This window comes from Chrysemys picta, chromosome 2 (assembly GCF_011386835.1).
Source record: "Chrysemys picta bellii isolate R12L10 chromosome 2, ASM1138683v2, whole genome shotgun sequence".
In the NCBI taxonomy this organism is placed as follows: Eukaryota; Metazoa; Chordata; order Testudines; family Emydidae; genus Chrysemys; species Chrysemys picta.
The window spans coordinates 12004217-12020059 of record NC_088792.1 but is presented as its reverse complement, the minus strand read 5'-3'; the positions used below and the strand labels follow the sequence as shown (position 1 = coordinate 12020059).

Sequence of the window (15843 nt, the reverse complement as noted above, 5' to 3'; positions counted from 1 at the left end):
CCTGGGTTTTCAAGTTGAAAAGAAAAAAGTTAGAAACATTTAGTAATTCCCTGTGTTCTTGATTTTGTTTCTGTAGACTAGTTAAATGCTTTAGTGAGTGTGATATCTCCAGTTTTATCCATTTGTATATCCACCCATTCATTACCAGCCTTGTGCAATTTGTCATCCTCCATTTGGTTCGGGCTCAACATTACCTGCGTGCTGCTCGTTCCATTTTAGATTGAGTTGCTCTAACTGTGACAGACCGGACAGAACAAACAATGACTCAGTGTTTATTTTAATGATGCTTAAAACCCAAAGTTCTCCTTCCATTTTACTTGAGTGAAGGCCGGATTCATGAAAAAATATCTCAACCATTGAGAAGGGGGCACTGACTTCATTGTCAATGCCCTTTAAAATTTCAGGACTCTTTTTTCAGAGTTCTTTGTTTTGCTAGCTTATTAGACCATATTTTCCCCCAAATATCATCACTTGTTAATTATCCTTGCCTCCTACAGGCAGAAGTGAGCAGTCAAAGGCAAACAAACAGAAAGTTCAGGCCTGTGGTTGTTGGGCCATGTTCTGCTTTCTATTATTCTGGTGTCAGTCCTCAGTAGTGCCACAGACTTCACTAGAGTTGCTCTGGTTTGACACCAATGTAAATTAAATCAGGATTGAACCTGGTTGGAGTTTTGAGAACCTCAGATAAAAGGTTTTCTAAAAGGGTGAAGTGTTGATTATGTATTAACCTTCATAATTTTATGTATTATTTCTTTTTGATTACTGCCCGTGTAACACACAGGAACCCAGTGTGAGCTGATATCCCTTTCTAGTGGCTGAACTATGTAAAAATGATTGTCTCCTACTGCCTGACAATAGCAACTTCAGCTTTTATATCCAGCGGTCCAGGTAGCATTCCAAAAGATGACCCATCCAGGGGCATTGTTACATCCAGATATTGAAAGCCATGTACCAAGTTATAAATGGGCAACTAAATTCTCACCATCTGTTTTAACTCTCCTTTTGTGGACTAAAGACAAGTATCTACTATTTAGAATCCTGCTTTGACTGGCACAATCCACGGCAGATCAGTTGGTGCCTGCATCATTCATATATTTTTTCATGAATCAGCTGCGGAACAGGAAGCCAAGAAATGCTTAGCACGATGAACAGCCAAGGTTTTTTCATCCATTGCATGGCAAACACAAGTAATATGGTGAAGATAGTGGGCCAGATTCTGCACTCAGTTGCCCAGGTATAACTGAGCACAGAATTGTCTCTAGAGTTCTAGAGATAGTAAATACACCTGTAGTGCAGAAATAATTACATTGAGGTGTCTAACTAAAATTCACTTTACTGTATGCATGACCAAAGTTACTATTAATGAGAGGTTTATTTATATATGAAATGGAATGTAATTATATCAGTACGATAGGTTAAAAAAAACCAGGAGATGCATGAATCACTCATATGCTGGGTTGAGCCATAAGACCAAAATAGCGCAAGCATTTCCATTAAGCTTTTTGCTTGTTCACTCATTGCAAAGGGCTAAAGCCCATTTGATTGACATATATATATTTTTTGGCTCATGGATGCACAGTATACTTTTTTTGGTTTGTTTCTGCTTTTGCTTTTTTTAACCAACTCTTCATCCTGACTTTTGTATCATGCCTGTTGAAAACTCAAAAGAAAAAAATAAACCCACACATCTATCTAGCTAATTCAGGTCTACGTCATTCCTCCAATCAGCATCTTGCTGGAAAGAAAGGAGAAACATGGCATATACCATAGGTAGGTATGATTTTACATATGGTCCAATCTAAAGGGCTTAGGTTAGCGAATCACTGTCCTAAAGCAAGTGTTTTGGTAAACAACACTCCTCTGCAATTCACTGACAAAGTCACTGGAAATTCAATGATTCATTTTGCTACTGCTTTGTCTTGCTGCAAGTACTCAAATTAGCAGTGCCAGTTATTTCCAACAGGACCTTCCTGGCATAAACCCCAATTATAACGGGAAACTGCAGCTCCTTTGCTGAGCGGTCTGTCCATTGGCACGGCGCTTTAATTGCTTAAACACGGACATTATTAATTGGGGAAGGGAGGTGGAACTCCCACTAACACCAGAAATGCAGGGGTCTCTTAAGCAAAGGTTTATCCATCCCAACACTAGGAAAAGATTATAGAAACAGTGAACATTGGTTACTTGTCAGCACATGAGACAATGGGGTCCTAGTTCTCATTTCTAGAACAGCCAATAAGTATGTTGAAAATGGTTGCTCTATTTTTTTAAAGACTAAATCTTACAAAAGTTGCCTAGTGCTCAAGGGTAAAATGCCTCCTTCACAAATATTGGGTGGTATCTGTTTTAAACACCATTAAACAGACGATTTTCTGTACCTCTGTACCACACTAGGATTAATTAAGGTGAACCCCCTCCTGCCCCCAAAACTAATTGCAGAAAGCAGTGGACGTCTCTGGCCTGCCATTGGGCTATCTGCATATGATACTTAGGTGGTCCCATTCCTATAGTCTCTGAAGCCTCACAATCTATCATGCATTTCTCCCCACAGCACTCCTATGCTCTATATCCCCATTTAGCACATGAGGAACTGAAAGGCCAAGTGTCTTGCTCAAAGTCACACACAGAGCCTCTGTTAGAGCAGATAATTGAACTTAGGTTTCCTGAGTCCCAGGTTAGCACCCTAACCACCCCATCCATCCTTCTTCTGTACATATCACACTTGCATTATTTTAATAGTGATGGGAGGAGCAGGCCTAAAGCCACATCCATCTTGCATTTGGTTTTGCCATTTTATCGGTGACTTCCCAGTGCAGCATTCCATATGAGGGACAAAAGATTGGTAGTTGTCAGTGAGGTCAGTTTAAAGAAAATCCCATTAATTTCCAGTGAAATACAAACACTTTACTGTGCCTACACTGGTATCCTCTGATTTTGACATTGTAAATCACAGCAGCACCATTCACATGTCGGTAGTTACAAGGTCACCTGCAATGCATGAAATTTTAAAAGACTGTTCTGCTTGGGTTTTTTTTGCATAATTCGAGGCATGCCCTTTAGAACTCACTCAGCACAGGTGAGAGCCATTATCATGTAGGCCAGTTGGGCTTTATTTTCTATTTTGAAGTAGCAATGGAAAATAAACAAAGTTTTTTTTTCTCTCTAAACATTGCTACATGTGCACCCTGCTCCGATGTATTTGTACCAACAGTTCCATGATTTTGGCGTGTGGCTGTGGAGAGGAAGGGGTATAATCACCAGGCAGGCTTTGTTATGAATGTGTTGGCTATTTTTGAAATTAAGAGAGCCCTGGTGATATCCCAGTAGATTCCGCTTGAAGCCATTACATTCTGTTGGGTCATTTTGATACTTCTCTAATTATTGATTAGCCCAATCTTTTCAATATGCCACAGTTTTCTGAGATGGTATTTTGATATGTGGATTTAGTGCAGCAGGAGTGCAAGGTTCCCCAGGCACTCTCTGTCCCACCTTTGCCAGGGCTAGTGTGTCACGCCATGAACTGAAGGACACAATGGCTAGGACAAAATGGCAAGGTTATTCTTGGATTTTTTTGGGTGGGGAGAGGGAGGGATTTTGAGTTTTGTTTTTCAAAGTGATCCCCCACTCCTTTTTTCTTGGAGTCGCTTGCTTAATGGGGCTGAATTAATCGGGTCTTCATGCTGCAGTTGTTCGCTGACTGCAGATAATGGGGAATAATTCTGACATCTCTTGATCTATGATGTGCTTTTAATTTCTTTCAAAGCTTGCAGCACAACACGCTATTCTGTCAAACTTCTGTCGCCATTTGCATTTAGGCTTCTATCATATGGAAAACGAAAACGGCATTAATTGCCAATAATGGCTCTTCTTTTTTTCTTATCCTTGATTTCTTCTGCCCTTTGTTTTGCAATTGACGCTCTTTGTGTCGAGTGTCTTAAGGATTGTTAATAGGTGCGCTGGACAAGCGTGTAGGCATTTCATGATGTATGGCTGTGTTGAGTAAGACTGTGGCGTGGAAAGGTGTTGGTGAACCTGTCTCTCATGAGACTAACATATCTAGAACGTAAGAATGGCCATACCGGGTCAGACCAATGGTCCATCTAGCCCAGTATCCTGTCTTCCAACAGTGGCCAATGCCAGGTGCCCCAGAGGGAATGAACAGAACAGGTAATCATCTAACTGTGTGCATGAAAGGAACTGCGCGCTGGTGATTATACAGTTAGTTAAATTCTCTGGGCCAGATTCTTCCCTCACTTAGGAAGGGAATCTGCAAATTGCAAATCATATATGTAGTTCCACTGAAGTAAATGGGACAGTTCATATGAATAAGAGTCTGCAGTTGCAGGGCTGTACACTTCATGCAGCAGCCCATTGGGTCACATTCTCTTCATTTCCACCCAAGTAATGCCAATGCCAAGTAATGCCATTGGGTTGAAGAGGTGTAGCAAAGATCCCTTGGCCCATGGACTGCAGTGGGGATTCACAAAGCGATGTCTCAGTCAATCTGATCATTATTAATAAAGCATGTTAAATCGTTGTAAATCAGGAGTAACTCCGTTTAAGTCAATGGAGTTATGCCAGGGTACAACCGGTGTGAATGAAAGGATAATTGAGCCCACAGAGCCTGCCCTTAGCCTCTGTCAATTTGGCATAGGTCAATGGAGTTCTGCCAGTTTATACCAGCTCTCCATCCGGCCCTCAGTGTCAAATGTTCACATACTCTCTCAACTTCCTGCTGTATGTTTTGTGCTTTCACTAATGGGAGATTGTGCACACTGATCTAGGAATGCAAAATCTTGTTGGCATGTGCAAATGCTTGATTTTGTGGGAATTCAGTTCAGCAAAATTGATAGTCCAAATTTTCGGGGCCCCTTAGAAAATGCAGCCATTAGTGTTAGACTTTCAGCGTACGCTGATTTGGGGCATTAAATGCTAGGTTTAAAAAAATGGTAGTGCCTCATTAATTCATTAAGAATTCCCTGATCTTCAGTGTGTGAATTTGGGCATGAGTGCTCTGCACATCAGGTCAGTACTCCTTTCTATAATTGCATTCAAACACACATAGGCTTCATTTAGTACAGTATGTTTTTCATATTGGGTCCATTACTGTCATGTCCTCTGCGGTTCAGAGGTTCAGTTCATTTATAACAGACTCACTCCATTATACATGACAATATACAACACCCCTTTGGATCACCGAGAACAATTCACTTGATTAAAATGGGATCACATGAAGCAATATAAGGGAAGCTCGAAATGATGTAACTTTGAAATGATAGCACATTTAGTAAGGAAGATTCTAGGCTTACGTGTCCGCTCGCTGCTTCTTTCTGCTCCCAGCCTTCCTGGCCAAACAAGGGCTACCCTACAATATGCTCTCCCTTCTGCTACTTGATCTCCGAGTGAGACCCAGTGCCTTCCTCAGGGCTGCCTGCCTGGCCTATCAATATGGACAACTCCAAAGATGATTCCAGGGTGTGGTTTATTGCTGACTAGGAGTGGTTTGGACCCAAATCCCATTTCATCCCAGCTGAGTGGGATTTGCGACTTCCAGACAAATGGTTCCACTGTGAGCCCATCTCCAAAAACAGAGAAACATGAGAGCTTCCATACTAGGTCAGACCATGGTCCATCTTGCCAGTATCCTGTCTCCAACAGTGGCCCATACCCGAACTTCAGGAGGAGTGTACAGAAAGGACGATTATAGAGTGATCCATCCCCTCTTCCACTCCTGCCTTCTTGTAGTCAGAGGCTCACAGTTGCCCCGAATATTAGGTTGCATCCCTTACTATCTGGGCTAATTGCCATCAATGGGTCTATCCTCCATGAACTTATCCAGTTCTTTTTGAGCCCAGTTATACTTTTGGTCATGACAATGTCCCATGGTGATGAGTTCCACAGGTTAGGTGTGCGTTGTGTGAAAAAGTACTTCCTCTTGTTTGTATTAAACCTGCTGCCTATTAATTTCATCAGGTGACCTTGGCTTTTGTATTGTGTGAAAGGGCAAATAGCACTTCCCTATTCACTCTTTCCACACCAGTCATTATTTTATAGACCTCTATCATATCCCCCCTTAGTCATCTCTTTTCTAAGATGAACAGTCCTAAGCTTTTTAGACTCTTCTCATACAGAATCCGTTCTATACCCTTGACCATCTTTGTTGCCCTTCTCTGAAGCTTTGCCAGTTCCACTTTATTCTTTTTGAGATGGCAACCAGAAATGGACACAGTATTCAAGGTGTGGGTGCACCATAGGTTTATATAGCGGCATTATGACATTTTCTGTCTTATTTATTTCCCTTTTCTAATAGTTCCTAACATTCTGTTGTTGTGCTTTGAGTAGAAATTTTCAGAGAACTATCCACAGTGACTCCAAGATCTCTTTCTTGAATGGTAACAGCTAAGTTAGACCCCATCACTGTATATGTATAGTTAGGATTATGTTTTCCAGTGTTTATTACTTTGCACTTATCAACATTGAAGTTCATCTGCCCAGTCACTCAGTTTTGTGAGATCCCTCTGTAATCCTCGCAGTCTGATTTGGATTTACTATTTTGAATAGTTTTGTATCATCTGCAAACTGACACTTCACTGTTCACCACCTTTTCCAGATCATTAACAAATATGTTGAACAGCACAATCCTGGTAGAGCTCCTTTGAGGACTCTGCTGTTTGCCTCTCTTTATTGTGAAAATTGACCATTTATTTCTACCCATTGTTTCTTACCTTTTAATCAGTTACTGATCCCTGTGAGGACTTTCCCTCTTACCCCATGGCTACCTAGTTTCCTTAAGAGTTGAGGTACCTTGTCAATGGTTTCTGACAATCCAAGTACACCATATTGACTGGATCAGCCTTATCCATGTGCTTGATGACTCCCTCAAAGAATTCTGATAGATTGGTGAGGCATGACTTCCCTTTACAAAAGGTGTGTGGATGCTCCTCCAGAAAATCATGTTTATTTATGTGTCTGATCATTCTGTTCTTTACTGTAATTTCTACCAATTTTCTCCTTACTGAAATTAGGTTCACCGGCCTATAATGGCCAGGATCTCCTCTGGAGCCCTTTTTAAGAATTGGTTACAATAGTTATCCACCAGCCATCTGGTACAGAAACTGATTTCAGTGAATACAACTACAATTAGTAGTTCTGTCATTCCATGGTTGAGCTCTTTCAGAACTTTTGGGTGAACACCATCTGGTCCTGGTGACTTATGGGGGGATAGCTCAGTGGTTTGAGCATTGGCCTGCTAAAGCCACAGTTGTGAGTTCAATCCTTGAGGAGGCCACTTAGGGATCTGGGCAAAAATCTGTCTGGGGATTGGTCCTGCTTTGAGCAGGGGGTTGGACTAGATGACCTCCTGAGGTCCCTTCCAACCTTGATATTCTATTACCATTTAATTTATCAGTTTGTTCTAAAACCGCTTCTATTGGCACATCGATTTGGGACAACACTTCAGATTTCTCACCCAGGAAGAATAACTCTGATGTGGGTATCTCCCCCACATCCTCTGCAGTGAACACTGATGCAACGAATTCATTTAGATTCTCTGCAATGACTTTCTCTTCCTTAATTGCTTCTTTAATACCTTTGTCATCTAGTGGCCCCACTGCCTGTTTGGCAGGCTTCCCGCTTCTCATGTACTTTACAAAAAAAATCACTGTTGTTTTTTTATGTCGTTAGCAAGTTACTTCTCAAATTCTTTCTTCCCCCAAAGGTTCCCTAGTTCCTAAACCTAAATCCCTCCTTCTGATACCATCGCATCTACACATTTAGACCTTGCAATAATGCCTGTCTTACTGGCCCTGTGCATAGGACTGGAAGCATTTCAGAGAATGCTGCCATGGAGGTCCTGGACTTTAATCTCTTACCTAGCAGCCTAAATTGGGCTTCCAGAACATCTCTCCTACATTTCCCTATGTCACTGGTATCTACATGTACCACAACCAGTGGCTCCTTCTCAGCACTATATATAAGACTATTTAGAAGTCTCGTGAGATCCTCTACCTTCTTACCCAGCATGCAATTCACCAGTCATCACAAGAAGTGAGGTTCTTACCTATGAAAGCTTATGCTCCCAATACTTCTGTTAGTCTTAAAGGTGCCACAGGACCCTCTGTTGCTTCCAACTATCTATGTTTCTAATAACTGAATTCCCTGCTACTATTACCTGTCTCTTCCTAATAATTGCGGTTCTTGCCCCTGGAGGGATATCCTCAGTGTGGGTCCTAACTATGGGATCGATTCCCTCTGGTCCAGTTTGATGCAGTCCTACCCTGAGAATTTCATCCTTCTCCACAGCACAAGGGCTGTCAGGAGGTGGGTCCGCTCTACTATGCCCCCAGAAGTCTCCCTTATGTACCTCTGTCTCCCTTTGTTCATCCAGTTCAACCACTCTGACCTCAAGAACCCATACTCAGTCTTTGAGGGCTGTGCTTTGCTTGCACCGCACCCCCATGAGGCAGGTAGCAGTACATGTTGCAATAAACTGGGGAGCCCCAAACATGCTGATGTAGGCAAAAAACATTTTTTTTTAATCTCTTGTGGCTTTTTTTATGTAGCCTTAGTTTAGGGTATGTGTGTTAGAGGCATTGGTTTATTTGGCTTTTTTATTACTTTTCCTGGGGACTTGGTGCCTTTTGGATTCTTATCATCCCTCAGCCTCCTCCCTCAGCAGCCAAACTCTCCTTCCCTCAGTAGCTCACTCAGCCGCTTTGTTCTCGCACTTTGGCACAGGTTATCCTTGTCAAATAGCCAGCGTCAGTAGCAGTGGTATGCTGAACAGGGCCAGTAACTCTAAGCCTGTGGAACAGTGCGGGGTGGCTTCCCCCAGGCAGCCAGAGCCCATGCGTCAACTTCTGCTTTTGGTTACCATGGGGTAAACCTGGAGTAACTTCTGCTTTTAGTTACACTGGTGTAAACTCCTTTAACTTCAGTGGGGCTAATCAGGATTTACACTCATGTAGTTTTAAGCAGCGTTGGGGGCCCCATGTCATCAGTACCATGGAAGCATTGGAAACAAAAATAGCCTCTCCCCAGGCATCTGGTCACATTAGCTGCCCTCTGCCCAGCAGCTCCAGAGTTCTGCATTGACTTTGACTTGGCAAGCCCATAGAAATACACAGCACAAGCCATTCTCACACTCCTCAAGCTTAAAGACCAGAAACGAAGTTATCCACAGAGATTTTGAACTAAGAGTTTTCATTAGAAAGTTTGGAGCTGGCCAAGAGTTCTGGGGAATGAGACTCACGCTCAGAAATCCAGCTGAGAGGCAGATTTCTCTTTGTGAAGTGCCCAAAAACGTTTGTCCGTAAGGCAGAACCAACACAATACAGCTTACTCTCTGCCTGCATGGATTGGGTGATGCATAGTTCTAATAGAAAAATAACGAGGAGTCCTTGTAGCACCTTAGAGACTAACACATTTATTTGGGCATCAGTTTTCGTGGGCTAAAACCCACTTCATCAGATGCATGAAGTGCATGAAGGACTCCTCGTTGTTTTTGCTGATACAGACTAACGTGGCTACCGCTCCAAAACCTGTCACCATGCAAGTTCTAGTATAGATTCCCTGAGTAGGACGGATGCTCAAACCTTGTATAGACTGAAGTTTTGTAGACATCTCAAGTAATATTTTTCAAATGCAAAACTACTTCAGCTTTGCAAGCATTTCTTCCTGCTCCCTTAAACCCACACTTTTTGCAAGGGTGAGTTTGGATTTTCCTTGCTGCAGTGAATCCTGTGCTATTCAGTGGGAAAAGAAGAAACTCCAACACAAGCCTCTTCCAAAAAACTAAATAGATACAAGTAGGTGCTTAGAATATGAGGTGTACCCTGTGTCTATTTTTCATTAGATAACTCCTCTGCTCCACTCCTTTTTGCACAGGTTGTCTGCATTATCATCTCTGGCCTCCTTTCCGCTATGTTTTCAGTCTCCTTTTCCCAAGCTTGTCTTCACTACGGCGCTAAATCAGCGCCGCTGTGATTGATGCAGCTGGGGCGATTTAGCATGTCTGGTGAAGACGCTACATTGACAGGCGCGCACTCTCTTGTCATTGTAATTAATCCACCTCCATGAGAGGCAGAAGCTATATCAGCAGGAGCGCATCGCCCACCGACGTCACACAGTGTAGATGCTGCGTTAAGTAGATGTGAGCTATGTCGCCCGGGGGTGTGTGGTTTTTTCACACCCCTGAGTGACATAACTTACATCGACGTAAGCAGTAGTGTAGACATGCCACCCGACCCCCCACCCCCAAAAGGATTTGCCCAGGAATTCTTAATAGCATCATTCTTAACTTGTATAAAGTTTCCTGTTTTTCACCTTTACAATCATGCATAAGCCAAATTCTCCCTCACTTACACCTGTGCAAGTCTACTGAGTTAAGCACGACCTCTTCATCTCCATCTGCCTTGCTGCCACTGCTCCGTCCCATTCTAGTGAACGAACCTAAACTATCAGCATTCCTAAATCCACTGTCAATGTATTATCAAAGTGCTGATGCTATGCAAAATTAGAGCACAATAAATTTTTATTAAACATTAAGAAATTGTTTGACCTCATGTGCTTTTCGCTCTGTTTAGAAAGGCAGTAGGTCAAATTAGATCAGGTAAAACTCTAGTAAGTATGTTTTAAGAGGAAATAATTGGGGATTTTTGAGAGGTTTTTTTTTTAAAAAAAAATCCGGTTCTGTTTTAAGAAAAAGACATTTTTTTTTTTAGTTTTTGCGTTCCTTTCTTTCCCTTTCCCCTTTTTTCAGTTATCAAAAAGGGAAATGGGGTAATGGATTTGGATACAACTGTACAGTATCCAAAAAAGCCACACACACTATAGTGGTATAAAAGCTTCTAGCAGATCTACATTCTACGTATGTTTTGGTTTATCTTGTAGAACACAATAACAGGGATATAATTCTCTATTAAGTTCAGTAGGATAGTTGGAAAAAAAGAAAACTTGTGGAAAGGTTTTGCTGTTTTTCATGACGTTCTGCAGACCCAACAACGTGTATTGCTCTTTCCTGGTTTTGCAGCAGCACTTGTCCATCAAATATTATTTCCAGAGCTGTGCTTTTTCCTGCTGATAATGCGAGTTTAGCAAACAAGCAGAATCGTGTTGGTTTCTTATCCACCAGAATGATATATATACACATACACAATGGAAAATTAATCTGCCAACCTGAAAAGAAGTGTAGCTACAGCTGTGTCAGTCACAGGATATTAGAGAGACAATTGGTCCAAAAAAAGATGTTATTTCTAAGTAAAAAAAAGGAGTGACGTGATAAGGGAAACCATTTCTCAAGCTTCAAAGAAGGTGCTACATGGAAACGTGTCAGGAAGAATTAAATCTAGGATTAAGATTTTCAAAAGTGGTTCAAAAGCAATTTTGGGGGTGTCCATTTTTGGATGCCAATTTGGGAAACTGTAAAAGGCCAGATTTTCAGAAACTGCTGAGCACTGGCCCTCTGAAAATCAAACAGTGAGGTACCCCAAATCACTAGTCACTTTTGACAATTTCCACACTCGTAAAAATAAGCTGACTGAATCTTCTAAAATTGTCTCCTGATTCCTCACTATGGATTTCAGTTGCCAAACAATGCACAATACAGCACAGTCAAAACAGACAAGGTACATGATGCAATGAACAGTTATACGCTGAGAAGTAATTTTCTAACAGTAACACCGTGCAGGTCTGTATTTACTCCCAGCCCTAAGCACAGTAAATGAGCTCTGCTTACACGTCAAAGCATGATTATTTTTTTCTATCGGCTAGAACAATATGGGCCACGAGATCGAAAACTCCTGCTCTGTTCTCTCTGGCTCTTACATCATCACCAATAATATTCTGCAGTTGGAATGTAGCTGTCAAGGTTGTTGAAGGTGCAAAAAGAGAGAAGTGTCTTTACTAAGTGACTCAGCAGTTCTAACCGTGGTAATGAATATGGTCCAGCTAGAAAATATTTATTCTACTTTATTGTTCAGTTTATAAAAGGCACCTTTCTGCCAACTCTAGGCAAACTGATGGGCCTGAACTGAGTTATCCCGATGAGCGTTGGGGCTGGCGAGTTTTGACTTTGCCACCTCTAAGCAGATGCAAAAAACACAAAATAATAATAGATTAACACAACCAGAGAAAGACGTGGTGTCAGTGCAAAAAGTTCCCCAAACTGTCATAAAAATTCCTTCCTTCCCATGCCACCTCCCTGGGCAAATGCCTGAGTAAATAAGTAGGCTTTGCAATCAAGAGAGCTGAGTTACGTCTGTGAGGTCAGGTTGGGAAACAAATTGCAGTCATGTGGCCTCCCCTGGAAATGCTTTGTCACCAGGGCCGGCTCCAGGCACCAGCTTGGCAAGCTGGTGCTTGGGGCAGCACTCCAGACAGGGGCGGCAGGTCCAGCTATTCGGCGGCAATTCGGCGGACGGTCCCTTACTCCCGCTCGGAGCGAAGGACCTTCCGCCGAATTGCCACCGCAGATCACGATCGCGGCTTTTTTTTTTTTTTTTGTGGCTGCTTGGGGCGGCCAAAACCCTGGAGCCGGCCCTGTTTGCCACCTGACCCAAGAACTATAAATCTGTGGGCTGTTAGCTGGAGCACCTCAGATGGTCTTAACCACCAGAGGGTAAGAGAACAGATGAAAGGGTTGGAAGAGCATCAAGGATCCCCAAAAGCCCCGAATCCGGCCAGGGGAGAATTCTCCTGATGCAGGAAATGAGAAAGCCAGCGACTGTTGTCTGAAGACCTCCTCTCAAATATTCATCTAGGGAGCATGCTGTGGGAGGGAGGGGCAAATTTGGGGTGGAGTTGCAGCATTGCAGAGATTTGGGACAGTCCCCGGAGCCTACCATAGATTAGCCTCCCAGATTTGTCTAATTCATACTGGGGGCTGCTCTGGACCCCAGAGTACCCCAGCAGCTGGAAAGCACCAAGGCAGCTTAAGCCACCTTCTTAGCCCCCTTGCCTCTTGGTCTGCAATTTCTGTGCTGCATCTCTTAGAAGTGCAGCATAGACAGCCCAGGGTGGATGAGGGGCCAGCTCCTCCACTTCAGGGGAGCGATGCTGATTTACGCCAGTGGAGAACGTGGTCTCTAAAACAGCCAGGACCCCAAATAATATATCATCTATACATCAAAACCAACCCCTTGATTTTTTCCCCCAGAAGCAAACAAGAAGAGAGCACTGGTGTAACGGGGTCCCCGGGGAAGCCCCACTAAGCAATCGCATTGGGCTTCTGGGGGCTCGTTCATGCCACCGATGTAATCTGGGGCAAAGTGAAAAGTCCACCTGCAGGTGGGTTGCAGCAACACAAAGCATTCGTAAGCCCTGCTCCCTGCCACACGCTGCTCACCCAAATTGGGCGGGGCTTACTGGGGCAGGGTACTTGAGGCAACACATCCCCGGGACAGCCTTCATTGATGGAGACTCAGCCACAAGTTAAAACTGTCTCTCCAGATAGAAGCCCCAAGGGGAAGCAGTGACACAGAACCCACCTGTACATGCTATATAAAGTTGTTAGCCATTGGTTCCTTATAAACGTTCCCCCAACTTGCCCCAATACTACCTTTCTTGCCAGAAGTGAGCACGCCTCCCAGGCACACATGGGAGTGTAATGAGTCCCTCCTCTTCCATGGGGCATAGCCGGAATCTCAAGGAGAAGGTGTGGTACTGTCGATACTGAATACGGCTGCCGTTTTTACTTGTATACTCCTCTGAGCGTAAGCACACTGACAAAGCGTGAGTTACGTCCCAATGAGCAGAGCCGGTCATGCACACAGTTTCCCAAGGAATTCCCATGGTTTAGAGGAAGCTAAACTGAAAAAAAAAAAAACCATTGTTGTCCGTGACCACTTTCTAATAATGAATCACACGTGGTTGCAGAGTTACACATGCCTTTAATTTGGGGCTGGTCAGACAACAACACAGACTTACAGCAATTTCTGTTTTATAAATTGATACCACTATTTAATTGTTTTCCATAATACCTACAGTCTGTTTCAATTAAGTATATTGTTCTTTTATTCTCTGTGCAGTATCTGACAGCAAAGTCACATGTATTTTTTTTTATGCATAAATGTTCTAATCACCTGCAGCCAGGTTGTTCCTCCTTTAACTTATCTGTGAATCAATACACCACAATTGCCCGCGGCAGCTAATGCATTTTATTTATGTTTTCGCTTTGATCAAAGAGCTGGTTTGCGCTGCATTTGCGTTTAGTTGCACCCACTTTCCATCTTTGTGCCATGTCTCGTGAAATGTGTTGAAACTGACCTACTTTGGCCTTTTCATGGTATTCTGAAAAAAATGCTAATCTTGTCATATTTAGCAGCTGCGTTCAGAAATGCTACTGTAAGCCCAAGAGGGCTAACCAGCACTCTTGCAAGATGTCAGAACTATCCACCATTACCCTGTAAGTGTACACAATCCCGTGACATTATTGTGTTTTTGTGAGGCATGTTGCAAATAAATGGTTTATATTAGCAGCGGGGCAGAAGGGAAACTGTTCATTATTTCTTGTTGCATGAGGATGACTTTGTTTTTGGTTTGTTTTTTGTCGTGTGCTTCTGCTGATACATCACAATCAAGAATGTTAAGCTTATTTGTTTGAAATGTGTCAGTTTATTGACCAATTTATGATTATGAATAGCAGAATTAGGGATTAATCCAGAGCCTTTGGAAGTCAGTGGGAGTGTTTTTTTATTGAGTTCAGTTGATTTTTGAATCAGTGTGTAATATACCCACAAAGTCTTTATGAAAACGTTTAACAAACCTGCCCATTTTTAAAGAAAAAGTTATTAATCATTATGTAGCAAGGGAGCGCTATGCACATTGGAAAGAAAGCACTTTGCCTGAAACGTTGCTAGGAAAATATAAATATGAAAAATATGGAGCAGACCCACGGCTGGTATATATTGGTATACCTCGACTGAAGTCAATGGAGCTACAGCAGTTTATGCCCGCTACGGATCTGGCCTAAAATGTATTTATGTATATTTGCTATGCTGTATGATGTACAGCCCAACTTTCACTGGAATTTCATGGTAAAGTCTTGTGATCTGAACCCTGCACTCTCAAAGATGGCCTGTCAAACTGATCTAAACACAATACAGCCTTTTGTCAAGGTCAGGGAAATGTCCCTTCTTAATGGTTGCGCATTTTTTCCCTTTGCTTTCTAACCTATCCCATTTTAAGTCTGCAAATATATTTTTTCTAGTTTAGAGACTGGATCTCTTCTCAGGTTACTTACAAAAAGAGAGCAGAGGAGCTGCCCCAAAAAGATTCAGCCAAAGAACTGATCCTGAATAAAAGCAAACAAAAGAAATAAAAAGTAGGAAAAGAAGAAGAAAATAATTGTTTTAAAAAAAAAACGGCAAAAGGTATTTGCTCAGTCATGAGACGGTAGTGATCTGAGAACACCACAGAAACTGGAATCTGCATTTCTGAGCTAAAATAATGTTTAAGGATGAAATTCACTATTTAATTCATAGGGAAATGGTGGACAGACCTAATGATGAGCCTCTGCAGAGTGGTGAATTTAATTCAGAGCAGTTGAAAGGTGGCCGATTGACAGCTGAAGTCTTCTAGCTACCATAATATAAACTCAGCACAGGCAGCGGGCAATGTTAGCTCTCCATATGCCATCCCTGTAACATACCTCCAGCGTGTTCATGAGGGCTGCTGTCTAGCTGTGACAGGTTAGTTTAGTATTCATGCCCATTCAGCTGGTAGGCTGAAGGCATTAAGGACTAGCATTCTTACTGGCATGCCAAACAAGAGCGATGTAACCAGCTGCCCTGTTCGGTTTCAGAAGAGGCCCTGCAGATCTAAGTGGTCTGTTTTCCAGGCAGGCAG

General features: G+C 42.6%; 1 protein-coding gene across 17 annotated transcripts in view; it reads left to right on the top strand.

Annotated features, from left to right (window-relative positions):
* Positions 1-15843, top strand: part of ADCYAP1R1 (ADCYAP receptor type I) — a 178836-nt gene that overhangs the window by 147765 nt on the left and 15228 nt on the right. For 8 of the 17 annotated variants that reach the window (XM_065582655.1, XM_008170768.4, XM_065582652.1 and 5 more), the window contains one exon: positions 14318-14401. The exons of 5 other annotated variants lie outside the window; for them this stretch is intronic. In XM_065582655.1, coding sequence (XP_065438727.1) covers positions 14318-14401 — 84 coding nt within the window. Of the gene's footprint in view, positions 1-1728; positions 1771-14317; positions 14402-15843 lie in introns of all 17 variants that reach the window. 4 more of the 17 variants (XM_065582659.1, XM_065582658.1, XM_065582653.1 and 1 more) reach the window with 1 other exon arrangement.